The 18773-nt window shown below is 38.6% G+C and overlaps 1 protein-coding gene across 1 annotated transcript in view; it reads right to left on the reverse strand.

The window, feature by feature from the left end:
- Positions 1–18773, reverse strand: part of kcnh1b (potassium voltage-gated channel, subfamily H (eag-related), member 1b) — a 99090-nt gene that overhangs the window by 28362 nt on the left and 51955 nt on the right. The window contains exon 9 of the mRNA XM_067416320.1: positions 18231–18483. Within this exon, the coding sequence (XP_067272421.1) occupies positions 18231–18483 (253 nt within the window). The remainder of the gene's footprint in view (positions 1–18230; positions 18484–18773) is intronic.

The raw sequence follows: 18773 nt of genomic DNA on the forward strand, positions 1-18773 counted from the left end.
AATACATTTTATTTATAATGCACTTTATATTAAACAAAATCTCAAAGTGCCACAGAATTAAAACAATCAACAACAATAAATAAATTAGTAAATAAAATAAAATAAAACAAAACTGAAAAATTAAGAAGTAACAAATCAATTAAAAGCTCTGCTCAAAAGGTGGGTTTTAAGACCACGCTTAAAATCATCTACAGTCTGTAGGGTCCGCAGGTGGTCAGGGAGAGCATCCCACAGACCGGGGGCTGCAGAGCAGAAGGCCCGATCTCCCAGAGTACTGAGCCTGGTCAAGGGAGTTGCAAGACGATAGAGAGAAACAGAGCGGAGGTTTCGTGTGGAAGTTTGTGTGGTGAGGAGTTCCTTGAGATCGGTGGGTGCGTCACCATGGATGCACTGGTGGATAAGGAGAGAGATCTTATACTCGATCCTGAACGACACAGGAAGCCAGTGGAGTGATTTTAGAATGGGGGTGATATGGTCATATTTGCGCACCCTCATGAGGATCCTAGCAGCGCTGTTCTGAATACACTGTAGCCTCTGGAGATTTTTGCTAGAGATGCCGATAAGGAGCGCATTGCAGTAGCCCAGCCTGGAGGAGACAAAGGCGTGGAAAAGCTTCTCTGCCAATGTTAGTATGGGAAGAATACTAACATTGGCAGAGGTCTTACACAGGTGTTTGATGTGAGCTTCAAAAGTAAGCTGCGATTCCATTCTGACCCCTAAATTGGTGACTGAAGTGGAAAGTGGAATGACCTGATCAGAGAAAGCAATGCTGGTGTTAACGGACTTCTGGACCTGAAGTGGAGTGCCGACTAGGATCGCTTCAGTCTTGGAGCTGTTTAGCTGGAGAAAGTTTTGCTTCATCCACGCCTTTATCTCATCCAGGAAAGTGATAAGTGGATGGTGTGACGTCAGAAGAGGGAGATGAACTTGTCCTAATGTAAAGTTGAGTGTCATCAGCATAGCAGGGAATAGAAATCCAATGCCAGCTGATGAGACAGCCAAGGGGGAGCATGTAGAGTATGAACAGGGTGGGTCCGAGCACAGAGCCTTGAGGGACACCACAGGTGACATTGTGTGACAGGGATGTAGCTTCTCCTAACGCAACATATTCAGTTCTCCCAGTGAGATGAGAAGAAAACCAGTTGTGGACCGAGTCAGAGAGACCGATGGTGGAATGTAAATGGTGAATGAGGATGTTATGGTCAACTGTATCGAAAGCCGCAGTTAAGTCCAAGAGCATGATAAGAAATGGGGAACCAGCATCTTCCGCCATCAATAGATCGTTTGTGACCCTGACCAAAGCTGTTTCTGTGCTGTGTCCTGAGCGGAAACCAGACTGAAATTTCTCATATAGATGTTTTGCTCCAAATGGACCTAAAGCTGTGCAGCAACTTTTTCCAGCACCTAAGAGAGATATGGGAGTTTGGTGATTGGCCTGTATTTGTCATTAACATCTGGGTCTAAAGCGTTTTTTTTTTAAGTGGTCTGATGATAGCAGTTTTTAGAGATGAAGGAACATAGCCAGCCTGGAGGGAATTATTAATTATCTTGGTTATAAATAGATTTAAGACACAGAGGTTAGATTTCACTTAAATGTTGCTAGCGTGACTGCAGATTAACATTGTGTTTATATACTGTAAAAAATTATTGCTGGTTTAACCTAAAAAGGTAAGTTATCTGGTTGCCTTAAAATATTAAGTTCATTGACATTAAAATGTTTTGAGTTGAGACAATGAAGGAGCTGGTCAACAGAAACTCAAAATGCATTTTGAAACTCAAAAGGCAATTTTTGAAAATGAGTACATTTTCAAAAATGTGTTGTTATTTTCACATCTCTATCGCTCTCTTCTCTTCAAAAAGATGTATGATTTTTTTTTTTTAATCGAACAAAACAATGACTGAGCTGTTTGAAATCGATAGAGTCAGCAAAGTTCCTTTTGAGAAAAATCGAGTTAACGATTTCTGAAGGTTCCAAAACAAAATCACCTTAAAATATCTGTAATATCACCAACTTTATCACACACCAAGTCAACACCGAATATCTATAGGAAAATAAATATATTTTTCATGATACCATAGTTCTTTGATTAGAATTAATGAAACACACAGCCTATATACTAATAACTACTTTACCACACAGATCTAATATAATGTTACACTTCAGATGTTTTCCCCCAACAGTTCTCCAAAATTTCACATAAGACATAACAGATAATGTTTGCGTGAATACTTGCCAAGACAGATATTTTAAAATACTGTAATTCTATGCGTGCGTGGATAATAAAATTGTCACAGAACAGATGGCAGGCAGAGAAGTAGGATCCAATAGCAGGGAGAATTTATTAATTACCAAACAATACAGATGAAAAATCAGGAACAAAATTAAAGAGCAAACACAAAGAAACACGAGTAACAGAATACCAAGAACACCTGCATAACAGGAAACAACGACCGACCAAGAACAACTGAATCACATGGGTATAAATACAAACCAGGGAACAAGGCTAACAAGATAACAAGGGGAGTGGTGAATGAGAAACACCTGGGAGAACTAATCAACATGAAAAAGTACAAGAACTAATCACACAGAAAAATAGGGTGTCAAAATTGTACCTTTAGCTTGTCGCTGGGGCAGTACCCTTAAAAGGACATCTTTGTTCCTTTTTTCTACTCCTAAAAGGTGCATATTAGTACCTTTGAGTACAAATGCGTACATTAAGGTACTACTATGAACCTTTTTGTGTTAAAAATGGTACAACATTGTTCTTTTAAGGGTACTGCCCCAGCGACAAGCTGTTGTACCCCTAAAGGTACAATTTTGACACCCTATTTTTCTGTGTATACAAAACTCAACAGGAAACATAAACAATGCACATATAAACTTCAACATAAAAGTCCCACAAAGTGCTAGACACTGAACAGATGTGACAATACCCCCCCTCAAAGGAGCGGCTTCCAGACTCTCCAGAACCAGTCACGGAGGGAGGTGAAGCGGCGGCGGAACTGGGGGAGGGATGGAGGGTCAGGAGCGGACACTGGAAGCGGGATGGGACCTGAGGCAGATCGGGCGGGATGGGAGGGACTGACCAGGGAGGGATGGGAGGGACAAAGAGTTCGGGAGGCCAGGGCGACCAGGGCGGCCCACTCAGTTCGGGTGGCCAGGGCGGCCCCCTCAGTTCGGGAGGCCAGGGTGGCCCACTCAGTTCGGGAGTTGGGACCGGAGCCATCTCTGGGCTCGGTGCTGGGGACGGAGTCCACTCTGGGCTCTGTGTTGGGACCGGAGTCCACTCTGGGCTCTGTGTTGGGACCAGAGTCCTCTCTGTGCTCGGTGCAGGGGACGGAGTCCACTCTGGGCTTGGTCCTGGGGACGGAGCCCTCTCTGGGCTGGGTGTAGGGACCGGAGTGCTCTCTGGGCTCGGTGCAGGGGACGGAGTCCACTCTGGGCTTGGTCCTGGGGACGGAGTCCACTCTGGGCTGGGTGTTGGGGACGGAGTCCACTCTGGGCTCTGTGTTGGGACCGGAGTCCACTCTGGGCTCTGTGTTGGGACCAGAGTCCTCTCTGTGCTCGGTGCAGGGGACGGAGTCCACTCTGGGCTGGGTTTTGGGGACGGAGCCCTCTTTGGGCTGGGTGTTGGGAACGGAGCCCTCTCTGGGCTCGGTGCTGGGAACGGTGTCCACTCTGGGCTGGGTGTTGGAAACGGAGCCCTCTCTGGGCTCGGTGCTGGGGACGGAGTCCACTCTAGTCTCTGTGCTGGGGACAGAGTCCTCTCTGGACTTAGTGCAGGGGATGGAGTCCTCTCCGGACTCTGTGCGCGGGCCGGCCACGGCAAGGGAATGCACTTGGGCAGCTCAGGACACTCCTCCAAGACTACTGCAGGCTGCTCAGAAACAAGCCCTGAATCTCCAGAGGAGGTCCTGTGTTTCTCCCAAGCACGTAGTACCGCTGCCACAAAGAACCCCTGCACAGCCCTTTTGGCCGTGTCAGGACTCGGAACCTCCAGACTCAGGACCACCGGAACAGGATCCACCGGAACTGGGACCCCCGGTACTTGGACCACCGGAACTGGGTCCACCGGAAACGGGACCACCGGAACAGGGACCATCAATTTCCCCGCTGGATCCATTCTTTAGGTCGGTCGTTCTGTCACGGAACAGACGGCAGGCAGAGAAGTAGGATCCAATAGCAGGGAGATTTTATTAAAGACCAAACAATACAGATGAAAAATCAGGAACAAAATAACAGAGCAAACACAAAGAAACACGAGGAACAAAATACCAAGAACACCTGCATAATAGGAAACAACGACCGACCAAGAACAACTGAATCACAGGGGTATAAATACACACCAGGGAACAAGGCTAACAATATAACAAGGGTAGTGGTGAATGGGAAACACCTGGGAGAACTAATCAACATGAAAAACTACAAGAACTACAAAACTCCACAGGAAACAGGAGACAGAAACAATGCACAAATAGGACAATTCACCATGACATCACAACAGTAATAAACGTTCTTTTGGGTGGCAAAAGCCGAAGCGTTCCTATGGCAACGCTAGTAAATTGCTTGGGATTCAGACAAAGTTAACATGATTATTGAGGGACTGATTAATTAATTCAGGAGATAGCAATACATGAAATGCCTAACCTTGGTCTAGTAGATGTAGCGCTACTCTACTACCATAATTTTTAAATGAGCCTCAGCCTACAATTGAGTAGTTATTTTAGTGACTGTTGCTGTTTCAATTACAATATGTTAGACTATTGTAGATGGTCTATTTCCCTGTTATCTAACTATTTACCTGTTCTCTGCTTTTCAACAAATCATTTGCACAAATTTTTTCGTTATTTTTTGTATCTGAAGCTATAGCAGCAACATTGAAAGCTCTGGTGTCTGTGTTTAACACGAAAGCTCGTGTGATTGCGGCCGGCTCGCGGTGCAAAAAGTCGTGCTGTGTACCAAATCCGTGCCGGATTTGAAGCGATTATCAACTTAAATGACTCGTAGCATCTGCAATATCTCACGAACTCCCGATGTTAAAATATGTTATATCTATCATTTTATATGGAGCTAATCACTACACCTGTTAGCAGTCATAATGTAAACATCTATTATTGATATAAAATAGCCGAAATCACATGAACAATCACACAAAAACCTTATTCCATAGTTATCGTGTGTTTATTAGCTTCTTAGTTCACGCGTAGAAATGTAGAACAGATTCGTTCTTCACAGGGCCAGAATGAGGAAATGTCCGAGACAGTAAGCGCGTTTCCATTACCCTTCAAATTGCGCAAATTGAAATTGCGAATTGAAAATACGCCCAATGGAAACGCGACAATTTCGCAAAAACTCCCATATATCGCAAAAAAGTTTTTACGCTCTCATGAGGTGGTTTTTCAGGCGATTCGAAAAAGGACATTTTCGCAAAACTGCAATGGAAACGTTTTTTTCCCATTTACATGTCACCTGTTGCGATGACGCATTGCTGCAACATAGGGCCTATATATTATATTTTCCACTCAATTGTGTCGTAATAACAAGATAATGTAGTTAAAAGGACATATATTTTCTCCTAATAAGGACTACAGGCTATATATACTGTAATTAAGACATATATTCAAGAAATGTATTAAAGCAGAAAGAGGCAGCCTGTATTTTCAGCCTTACTCAAAGGCCGAGGAAACAGGCCAGTTACGCACGTCAATCCATTCCAGACGATCTTAGTTTGCTTCTTATCTAATAAACAGGCATTTACTTGATGAAACATCGATCAAAATAAAAATACAATTTATACAAAAATAAATGTATTTTTTAAGAAAGACTTTCTAGAAAATAAAACTCGAAGTGATCAAAATCATGTGACTCCCCAGGTCTCAAACATATTGCGATTCTTACTCATGCTGCTCACTTTTCATAACCAACATATACATTAAAATAATAATATTACAGGCTAATGTTTAGGCCTAAACGCAGCCTATTTAGTTTCGTAGTTAGGCTATGTTTTCTTTAACCCACGGCCGATAAAAGCGCTGACGTTCTCATTTTTTCCTTCTTCCTTTAAGAGAGATGAAACAATTTACAATACTCTTGTCATTTTTAGCTATACAGATGAGTTCAAGACATAATTATATACTATAAACTGTCTATTTTTATTTGTGGACTCGGGGAACTAATTATTTTGCATGCACTCACTCCAAACGCGGTCTCCATTTCAAAAAAATTATTTTGTTTATTAAATGCCAATTTTTTCTTTTCCAAAGCATTTCTAAATTCAGTTCAAATGCCAATCAAACGAAATATCTAGCCAAAATAACGAAAGTGGTGAAAATAAAAATAAAACATTTGAGTTAACATGCAAATTCAAACATTTCGCTCTTCTCTATATGCATCAACCTGCCACGCTTAAAAGGCGATCATTCTTTACAGATGATGGTTTGGAGAGAAGACGAGATGGAGTTCTTTATTAAACTCATAAAAGACAATATAGGATTACAGTAATACTGGATTCTAAACACAGAAATGCTACATTATCATGAAGACCTTGAAGCAGATCTGACACACACACACACACACACACACACACACACACACACACCTCATATCCGTGCCGCTTAAGTAACCTAAGGGCCTTTCCTTGCCATTAATGCTTGGATAACACACACGTCTCCTTCCAATAAAAATAATGGCTAGTGTGATGGATGGGATGTACAAACCTACCAAGTGCCATCATTTTGGACTGACCTATCGCGAGAGGAAAGTAATATGTTTTAGTCGCATAACTGCAGCTATGGAAACGCTGTCATTTCGCAACAGTTTTTTATCGACATTTAAGAAATATCGCAAAAGTTTTTCGCAAATCTGTAATGGAAACGCAGCTAGTGAGCGCGTCATGCGAGGGCGGTGTTGAGCAATATCAAAAGACTGACAGATCAGAGGGCGAATGAACGCCAGATGACTGATATTCGATGCATATCATTAAGAAGAGACACAGAGAGAGGTCTGCGCATGTTTTAACTCTTTTATATCAAATAATTCCGTGAGAAATGGGCGGCGGCAGTGGCTCAGTGGTTCATGTAGGTTGTCTACAAACCAAAAGGTTGGTGGTTCAATCCCCGGTTCCACCTGACCAAGTGTCGAAGTGTCCATGAGCAAGACACCTAACCCCAGCTGCTCCCGACGAGCTGGATGGCGTCTTACATGGCTGACATCGCCGTTGGTGTATGAATGGGTGAATGTGAGGCAAAAATGTAAAGTGCTTTGGATAAAAGCGCTATATAAATGCAGTCCATTTACAGAAATGAATAGAAATGGTATTCTGTATGACGAAATATTTTGCAAACGTGATATGTCAATATTTCTCCAAATATGAGGACTTTTGAATTAAGAGCTAAACTGAAAGCTGTTCTTTGCGATCTCTGTGAACACAAATGAGCCAGTGCAGACGAGAGAGAATGAACGTGCGTCTGATAATCTATTCAAAATATCGTTCATAACGGATCGATTATAATTAATGCACTCCTGACATAAATTTAGAAATTAATGTCACTGCAACCCAGGTTTATCAAAAACAGTGTTCAAATATCGAAGCTGGAGTCTTTAATCTTTCTGATGATACTGAGTTTGTCCAGATAAAGTAATATAGTGTGATGAGCAGTGAATGTTTAACAATAGTAATCTGAGGCCGTATGATCTTTGAATCGTAAGGGGTTAAAAGAGATATAAAGTTTACTAATATTAGTCTCGAATTTCCCCAGCTGAAGATAATTATGCTCTGCTATGATTTTGTAAATGGACCGTTTTGAGAATACTTCTCTGTACCGCCACTTTTGACGACGTCTACTCGCTTTAGCCTCCTCACCCACAGGTTTTGCTGGATATATTTACTTCTTTCTGAATGAAATCGATAAAATCCTACACCTTTTGCTGTATATCTGACGGCGCAACCCCAAACACAACACATTTTCGTCATAGTTTCAACTTTAATCAACAACAATGTTCTTAACTATGTTACTGTTTACAGTAGCCGGCTGATCTCTTCAGTTTGTCAGTAGAAGCCGCTCGCGTTCTGCCACCCGGAAATATATTGAGGCGATTGTTTACAAACATTCTGAAATGGTCTATAAACTTCAACATAAAAGTCCCACAGCATGCCAGACACTGAACAGATGTGACAAAAATGTATGAATTAGGTTTAATTCTATAAACTATAATACTGATCTGCCAACATTGTCGCTATACGATAAATTAAAATAAGCTGATAACATCACTGTTTTCTCCAGTACGACTGTACAGCCAAATCAAATTTTGTTGCAATATTGACCTGTTTGACACTTTGAAGCTGCTTTGACACAATTGTGATTGTAAAAGCGCTATACAAATAAAGTTGATTGATTGATTGATATCGGGATTGTGCACAGGGGGGTCTTTGTGCGCACGAGTCGGATCTGTCAGTCAGCGTGAGATAGATCGTTTTCATGGACAAAGAAAAGGTACTCCTCTCCGAAAATGTACATATAAAGATACTTTTAGATGTTTAATTGCTATTTAGAGCATTGAGAATGCTAGACGAGGGCTTTATTGCCAGATTTTTGTGAAAATATCAAAATAATTGTATCTGTAGCTTGAAATTATCCCATGCGTATTCCGACTCAATTTGCCAGCACAGGTCACATATTATGTTATTTGAAGAACATTAATGACCTAAGTGGATTTTACAAAAGAAAACAATTGTGATAACAAATCATGATTTTTTTGTTTTTGTTTTTAGTGTACACTTGTAGCGCCCACACTATGTCAGGTATAATTGATTCAAAAAATGAAATGCCTCATTTTGTTCCAAATGTGTAAGACTTTTTTATTTTATTTTGTGGAACATAAAATTGCGAGATGTTTTTTTTCTTTTTTCTTTTTCAGTCAGTGAAAGTCAAGGAGCTACAATGCTTTATTTAAAAAACACTCTCCTGTGTTCCACAGTTTTGGAACAACAATAGACTGCTCGATATCTGTTGCTCAAATGTCTTCAGTGTTCAGATTCTTTAACTCTTTAAAAAATATTCACACTGCTCTTCACGCTAGAGCAGATCTCATCCCCTAAGACGACTCTGCTTTGTTTCTACGCCTGCAATGACAGATTTACACCTCCAATAAAATGACACACTCTGCTAGAGACCTGCTGTCCCGCACGGGCTGCAGTGGAAATATTTATCTCAGCATCATACTTGACCCCCACTGGACACCAGATCTTTATATAGAGAAGTTCACATGTCGCTTTAAGCTTATTAGTTGTCATAATATTCATAGTTGCATTTGGTAAGAAAAGCATTGCTATTACTATTGCTAAAGCTTGACCTTGTTTAATCTTCCTAATGCATTCAAAAACTGACACCACATCTTTTGCTTTCCTGGGTCAGTTTTGACCCAGTGGAATGTGAGCTTTTAAAAACAGCCAAAACTAAATTATTTAAGCTAAAACCACATTGTATCTGATCAATAACTAGAGTTAACGCACTACAATTTCCGTCACACTTTGTATTAAATGTCTTTAACTAATATGTACTTACCTAAAAATAATTGTTAATTCATTGTATGCTAAGGTTAGGGACAGGTTTGGTGGTATGTGTATATTATTAATCAGATTGTACTTATACTGTTGAACTAGAACTGAACTGAGCTGGACGAAATTATTATTATTATTATTATTATTATTATTATTATTATTATTATTATTATTATTATTATTATTTTAATAACTGCTTTAAAGATAATATTAACTAATTTAATATTTTTTGATCTTTTCAACAGAACTGAATTAACACTGAAATGACTTGTTGATGAACAACAACCAAAATGCATAACTTTGCTGTTATCACTGTAAAGCTGCTTTGACACATTCTGTATTATATATAAAGTGCTATATACATAAGACAGCGGCAATTTGCACCAAGTGAAAATATCATATTTTCTTAGCAATAGATGCTATTTACACTTAGTGCAAGTAGCAGCATTTATTAGTGAACTGATATTTACACTAATTAGATTATATTTATCCCCACTTTATATTAGGTGGCCTTAAGTACTATGTTCTTACACCACCACAGTAAGTATATTGTACAAAATAAGTACAATATACTTACTGTGTTCAAATTGTATTGCAAAACACCTTTTGCTGATAGTGAGGTGGGATACGGGTAGAGTTAGGGACAGCTGTGGTGGTGTGGGTCAGTTTGAGGGTAGGGTTAGGTGTAAGGGAAGTGCCAACTGTTTAATTGCAAATGTAACTACAGAAATTAATTACAGACTTAATTACATGCAGGTTTTTTTTAAATGTAAGTAAAATGTAAAAACATGTATATACACAATAAGTGCATTATATCAAAAGATTAATTCCAATGTTAGTGCATAGTAGTTAAGGCCACCTAATATAAAGTGTGTCCGAATTTTTTTTACTGAATCTTATGTCAAATATAATTTGAAAAGAAGACAGAGGTCTCTATGTGCTCAGCTCAGAGTCCTTAAAGGAGTCCCAGAGGAGGACAGGTTATGTTCGGTATGTGTTTTATGGAGGATGAATTTAATTTTATGTTTTATTACCCACAATAATTTAAAAATTGGTTTGTATAAGATGATGCAACAGAAAAACCCAGATCTGTTTTGGCTGCCCGAAGGTGAAATTATGTTTTGGTTATTTAAAAATGTTTATTTTTTATTTTTATGGCAACCGGAGAAGGCATGGACATTACGACAAAAGACTTTGTACCCTGACAGGAAGTAATTTAGTTGTGATTATGTCAGGATGTTGTGACTTATTATATCGTTTTTTTGTATGTATATAATACAATTTTGATGGTCATCTTTCCTAATGATTGGATAAAACATTCAAATATTTATAAATATTCACAATACTGGCAGATAAAATGTGCACCTCAGTGCTGTTGTACATTAAATAGTATGTAATAATAACAGTGTAAAGTATTATATTTGTTAAAATTGTTAAATGAATGTAGCCATTTTGGTACGATACAGCCCTCTCAACCTATACCCCTAACCTATAAAAACACCTTTGACACTTTATTCCACTTTTCAAATATTTTCTTAATTTCCAGGTGGCAGAGTTAATGCAAAAATCATTTGCCAACAATTATACTCCGTATAAAATAAAGGTTATTTGACTTGGGTAGGTTTAAGGGTTGATTAAGGGGTGAGGAAAGGGTCAACCATTTAATTATAGATGGAATTACATAAATTAATTACAGCTGTTTTATATACAGTGGTTTTTTTAAAAAATATAAGGTAAAAAATGCATGTAGTACACAATAAAAACACAATACATGTAGGATGTTATAGTGTAATTACTACATTGTGCTTTTTATTATTTAAATTTTTGGCCTTTGAACTTTTGCTATACCCTTTTGGGCTGTAGTTGATGTAGTTTATGTGGTATGTAATTTTTAAATTTTTAAATTATATTTTTTTCCCCTTCTATTTAACAAATCTAACCAATATATTCAAATCTGCATATCACGTGGAAAGCTTCAGTTAATAATTTTGTCAAAATTGACCGGAAACACAATATGTGTCACAATGTACAATGTCTTTCTTTTTATGTGCCTGCTGTGGGTCAAAACCAAGCAGCAACCTCCAATAGGGAAGTGACTTAAACTGCAGTTCATCGACTGGCTGCTAGGGACAGGCTCCTGAAGGAGCAGAATCTCATTGAGCCGCATGTTAAAATCCCCAACTTTCAAAGTTTATATACCTATATAGCTTAATGACAACTCTAAGGGGGGTGATTTTTTTTTATTTTTTTTAACTCATTAGTTTACATTACATTAAGCCTTAAAGTTTAGCATAATTAAGGGCGTGGCCACTTGAGTGACAGGTGGATTGCTACTGCTGCTGTCACTACTAACCGTTTGTCTGCTAGCTCCACCCACTCTACCTGTTAGCTCTTTTTTGACAATTTTCTGTTATCTGGGAGTGACGCACGGTATCAAAATGCTGCCAAATGGCAACAGCCAAACTTTAGGCTTCAGAAATGATCTTCAGAAACCTATGGGTGATGTCACAAACATATTTTTTTTACAGTCTATGGTCCATATTTTTTTATACACTATGGTCAAAAAGTTCACCCAAAAATGACAATTCTGTCATTAATGACACCCTAATGTCGTTCGACACCCGTAAGACCTCCGTTCATCTTCAGACACAGTTTAAGATATTTTATATTCAGTCTGAGAGCGTATGCAAGTGTATGCACACTTTACTGTTCATGTTTTCAGTCCACAAACAAAGATTCAAACGTTATGAATAAGCGTATTGATTCATGATTCGGATCGCGTGTCAAACTGCTGAAATCACGTGACACTGACGATCCAAATCATGAATCAATACGCTGATTCATAACGTTTGAATCTTTGTTTGCGGACTGAAAACAAACACGGAAGAGAAGACAATGCTGAATAAAGTCGTAGTTTTTGTTATTTTTGGACCAAAATGTATTTCTGATGCTTCAAGAGACCCTAATTAACCCACTGATGTCTCATATGGACTACTGTGATGATGTTTTTATTCCCTTTCTGGACATGGACAGTATAGTGTGCATACACTTGCATACGCTCTCAGACTAAATATAAAATATCTTAAACTGTGTCTGAAGATGAACGGAGCTCTCACGGGTGTGGAACGACATTAGGATAAGTCATTTTTGAGAGGATTTTACTTTTTGGGTGAACTAACCCTTTAAGTATTAACCTTCTTGCATGGACTGAATAATTCCTCAGTTCATATCTTGTTGAGAAGAGGTGTGTTTTGATATTCACCTTCTGCTTGATAACAAATAGACAAATCTTTTATATATTTTGTCTGTAATTGTAGTGATGGTAATTACAAAATAGACAAGCTCGAAAGTGATTTCACCGATCCTTTAAGACTACAATTTCAAAGACACAGACAGAATATGAGTTTAATTGATACTCAAGAAGCAGAATCCAATAGAGACATTCTCCTGCAAACTTTTAGAGATAGAGAACAATTCAGCCAACTGACAGAGGAGCCCTGGCACAAGTCCGTCCTTCGGATGAGACGTTAAATCGAGGTCCTGGCTCTATGTGGTCATTAAAACTCCCATGGCACTTCTAGTAAAACAGTAGGGGTGTAACCCCAGAGTCCTGGCCAAATTTCCTCCATTGGCCCTTATCAGTAATGGCCTCCTAATAATCCCCATCCACTGAATTGGCTCTATCACTCTCTCTTCTCTACGCCTATAGCTGGTGGTGGTTGAGGAGAGACTCCTGACATGAGTGTAAAGCGCTTTGGGTGTACAGTACATATGAAAGCGCTATATAAATGGCTAAAAAAATAAATAAAGCTACTGTATGAAATAAAACACTAAGCCAACATACAATATACAAACAATACAAGAGATAAGGCGAAGTAATTGTTATATTCAAAGATTAATTTTAAAAGTGCATACATTACATTTAAAAAGTGGTAATCCAGAAAAATTGCACACATTACGCTTGTTTCCATTTGTGGTTTTAGAAATGTTAATCTCATCTAATCTAATCTTTTTTTAAACATTAATGCTTCTAAAACAAAAGAGATGTCCATTGATTTCCATAAGAAGAATTCACCAGTGCTACCTTTTGTCATAAAGGGACATCAAGTAGATGTGCTCAATCAGTATATAAATATTTAGGGACTGGTTGATGACAAACTAAAATGTGAAGCAAATATTGATAGTATTAGAGGAAAAGCTCTTTTTTTTAAGGAAACTTCAAACTTTTAATATGGATGTTTCTTTTATGAGAATGCTTTATTCCTATTTTATTGAATCTGTCTTAAGTTTCTCTATTATTTGCTGTATGGTAATTCAAATGTTAGAAAAAGCAGTAAGTTGGCTAAAGTTGGAACTGATTTAAGAATCACAATTATTTTTCGAAATTTACGAACATAGATGGTAAATGGACTGCATTTATATAGCGCTTTTATCAAAAGCGCTTTACATTTTGCCTCACATTCACCCATTCATACACCGACGGTGATGTCAGCCATGTAAGGCGCCATCCAGCTCGTCGGGAGCAACTGGGGTTAGGACACTTGGTCAGGTGGAACCGGGGATTGAACCACCAACCTTCTGGTTTGTAGACAATCTACATGAACCACTGAGCCACTGCCGCCCCTTATATATAGAAAGTCACATAGGGTGACTAGGAAGGGCCAGTTAGTCCTTTCTCATCAATTTTGCACTGAATTTCAACTTGCTTCCATCAGGTCGGAGACTTAAACTCCCTTTGTGTAAATCTAGTAGACACAAAAATTCTGTCTGCTGCCATTTTTTTTTTTTTTAAATGCTCTATTATAAAAGTGTGTTATCTAATGTGTATTATACTGCTGTAAGAACATGTATGTATACTGCTGTCTACATAAAGAATTGCCTTTAAGGACAATAAAGTTAACTCAACTCATCTAAAAAGGACTTCACAGATATCCAGATTTTGAGATATGATTAAAAATAATATAACTGGATCTGATTTAGGTGTACACTGGAAGTGATTGATTTCCATGATGTTTTGGTTTGTCGACATGGACAGAACACTGCGTTAAAAGACTGTGACCAGCATTATTCACGTTTTAATGTCATAGTCGTGTAAACACACTCTTTTCTCAGGATTTCATCAGAATCTAGGTAAAACTCATCACATTTAGACGAGTTTTAGTCTTTCTGGCTAACCAGATCTCGCCGCTTCTCTTGCGAGAAGTGAATCTCAGTTTCGCTGATCCACAGCGTGTTATTGGCTGTTCACTACTGATGTCACTGCTTAACTCAGGACCAAAGCCTGAGTTGATAGTGAAAGCTGATGATCAGCATAATGGGATCAATAAAGCCGGAATAGATTGGTTTGGTTTTGTCAACTTTCGATTTGACTAATCCTGTAACCCTGACTCTGTTAAACTACCATTATGATACAGGCCCCAGATTTGTGTGTGTGTCTTCGTCTGGTCTTGTTTCTACAGTGGTTGTGCTAGCTTATCTTTAATTTGGATTTTATGGGTAACCAAAATGTCTATGTCCTGGGAAAACAGGACGTTTGGTCACCCACATATGTTTGACTAAACAATAGGAAATGTGTGAAAAGCCAAATGCTCCAAATGAGGACTGTAACAGTGCTAATCAACTAAACCTGTTTTCACACTTGGTCTTTTCAGGGTTCCGGGCGTGGTTCGCATAATTTGGCCCATATGTGAACACTCCTAACAATCTCAAACCCCTTTATAGCGAACCGAGCCGAGACCATCTCGGGAGGTGGTCTGGGTACGGTTCGATCTCATCTTATGGTACGGTTCGCTAAAAACACGCAGTCTGAACACAAACCACTCTGGGCTTACTTGATTGACAATGTAGTTTGGTCATCAGATGCCTCCGTACAAATCGGCTGTATCGCGGCTGATTCTTCTGACAAATCTCTACAAAGTATTCGTTCACAACATTCCCATGTTTATTGCAATTTAAACCGCTTCCGAACTGAGATGCGGCTGCGCGCCTTGCCAGTTTAAAATTGTGTTACTAGCGCCTAAGCGCATGCACATAAGCCAGCTGTCATTTATTTTAAAGCGTCAAAAACACACAAGTTTCACATTAACAGGTGGTTTTGTCTTAAGTGAATGTAAACATCTGCATTATTAGCCTAATAAAAGAGTGAAGAATAAACAGTTTTATTTTTTCATGTGATTATTCCATTTCTTAATTGAATGCTGCTTTTAGCCATCCATACTTTACCTGGAAAATTTAAAGCAGTTTATTTAGTTTGCATCTTTCTTTTATATATATATATATATATATATATATATATATATATATATATATATATATATATATATATATATATATATATATATATATATATACAGTCCCTGATAAAAGTCTTGTCGCTTATCTATTTTCTAGAAATACCTGATATTAACCTGACTTTTAATTAATTAATTGGTGTTAGAAATAGCTCATATGAAAAGCTAAAACCCTCCCAAATGATGTTTAATGCACTGAAATAAATAATGTTCACAGAAAAAATATTTATCATTTAATCAAGACAGAAAGGTCAAATTTTGGCAAGACAAAAGTTTTGTCGACTATACAGAAATTGAACAAATTTACTGCAAATACAAAAATATGTCAGCAAATTAAGCTGTGGTGCTGTGAGATCCAAATTTAATATCTTGTATGACTTCCATGAGCTTGAAGGACTGCATCCATGCGGTTTAGCAAGGATTCAATTTATTGATGAAGTCATCAGGAATAGCTAAGGAAGCAGTCTTGCATGCCTCCCAGAGTTCATCAATATTCTTTGGTTTCGTCTTCCATGTGTCCTCTTTCATCCTACCCCACATATGCTCAATGATGTTCATGTCTGGTGACTGGGCTGGCCAATCCTGGAGCATCTTGATCTTCTTCGCCTTGAGGAACTTTGATGTGGAGATGGAAGTATGCGATGGAGCACCGTCCTGCTGCAGAATTTGGCCTCTTTTATGGTTGGGAATATAAGAGGTAGCTAAGATTTCTTGGTATTTTAGACTATTGATGTTGCCTTCCACCCTGCAGATCTCTTGCACATCTCTTTTCCGCCACCAAACTTCACTGTTTTCTGGGTGAATCTCGGATCCATTCTGGCTCCAGTAGATCTCCAGCAATATTTGCGGTGATTGTGGTGTAATTCAACAGAAGATTCATCTGAAAAATCCACCTTCTGCCACTTTTCCAGCATCCATCCTTTTAGCAGGCTGTGGGCCTTGGCAAATGCCACACGGTTTTTCAATTGTCTTTTGTTTAGTGCTGGCTTCTGGGCACTGATTCGACCATGGAGGCCATTTCGAGACAGAATCCGACAAACTGTTCTGGTTGACACAGGGACTTCAGGTGACCAGGTCTCGTGGAGCTCTGCTGCAGTGGAAAATGGGCTGGCCTTGGATTTTTTCGAGCCAACAAACGGTCCTCTCGAGCAGTTGTCTTGCGGGGTCTGCCTGACCTGGGCTTGTCAAAAACGTCTCCAGTCTCTTCAAATCTTTTTTTTATCCTCTGTACTTGATGCTGAGACACATTGAAGGTGTCTGCAGCATCAGCAGTGGATCTGGTCTTCAGCCTCTTGATAATCAAAACTTTAGTCTCTGGGTGAATCTTAGGCATGTTTGCAGAGGTCTAGTTGCAGTTGATGTGAAGGTCTAGTGTACTGGGGTTCTTTTTATACACACTTGAGACCTAATTGATCCATTATTAGTCACAGGTGAAGCTCATATGACAAGGTGACAACACTTATGTCTTTGCAAAAATTGACTCAATGGGCTTTACCAAGCTGTGAATATTAGAATACTTTTTGAAAGTTTAGTTTTTCACTGAAACATTATCACAAAAGCTGGTGGAATTAAAATGAGCCATTTCTTGTAAAAAAATCTTGATTAGAAATATATTTCAGCGGCACTTTAGGTCAATTTGTACACAAGCGACAACACTTTTGTCAGGGACTGTATATATATATATATATATATATATATATATATATATATATATATATATATATATATATATATATATATGTATATTGTATGCTGATGTTATCATGTTATCCTATCATTCTGCAATAAAATAAACATGAATCAAGAAAAACAATTCAAAATAAATATTAGTTACAAAGGTGGATGTGTGAAATAGCTAGTGCAAGAATATGTATGCATATATATATATATATATATATATATATATATATATATATATATATATATATATATATATATATATATATATAAACAAATTTAAAAAAGAAGATAAATACAAAAGCACTTGTAATGTCAAAGTAATAATAATATTTACAAACAAATTTCTTGGTTACTGAGGAACAAACAATGTAAGTGAATGTGATCAAATGTCGAAGGCCCTAGGGGCAGCCATCAAACACTGAACTGGACTAGATCAAAAAAGCAGCAGTATGAACACATGACCACATTCCTACTAAAGTGGACCAAAAATGATTCTCTTTAAGGTACAGGGACGTAAAGAGAACTGGGTCCTTTTTCATTTGGACTTCTTGGTCCACTTAAAGGAGTCTGAGTTCGGTTCTTTTAAAGAGGACCTAAGTGTGAAAACACCCTAAATCCCACAACACTGACCAAAATTAGCAGGAAACAATTAGAAAAACCCAGAATGAATCGGTTTACTTTGGTAGAGAAATATACTCACCCAAAATTGCAACAACTTCATCATCCTGGATGACCTCCAAAGACCCTGACACCACAAAGCAGAGGCTGTCCACGCTTTCGCCCGCGTGGTAGATGAGGTCGCCCGGTGCGCAGTGGATGGTCTGAAACTCCATGGCAAGGGCTCTTAAACAGCCGTCGCTGGCCAGACGGAAAGCCGGATGTTCTTTGAACACCTTCCTGTTGAGATGAACGCAGATGTCTGCTCGCATGTCTTTGGGGCAAATTTGCAACACCTGCAGAAAGATTTTTATAGCAATCAAAAACAAATCTTTTGCTTTGCGATCCAACACGTGAACATTGGCGTTATGCTAGAACTGGAGGATGTCCAAGCCTTTCACGAATAATTCATGAGATTTTGAGAAGCTGTTCAAGCCTTACATAATAAGTTAGACTGTGATCTTAAACATTAGAAGGACATTATTCACACATGCTACGGATGTTATGGCAAAGACAGAACAAATGACTTTTAAAATGAATGAAGAAAATAAGCTCCCTGGATAAAGATCGAGATCTTCAGTCTGCG

Source organism: Pseudorasbora parva, chromosome 14 (genome assembly GCF_024679245.1).
Source record: "Pseudorasbora parva isolate DD20220531a chromosome 14, ASM2467924v1, whole genome shotgun sequence".
Classification (NCBI taxonomy): Eukaryota; Metazoa; Chordata; class Actinopteri; order Cypriniformes; family Gobionidae; genus Pseudorasbora; species Pseudorasbora parva.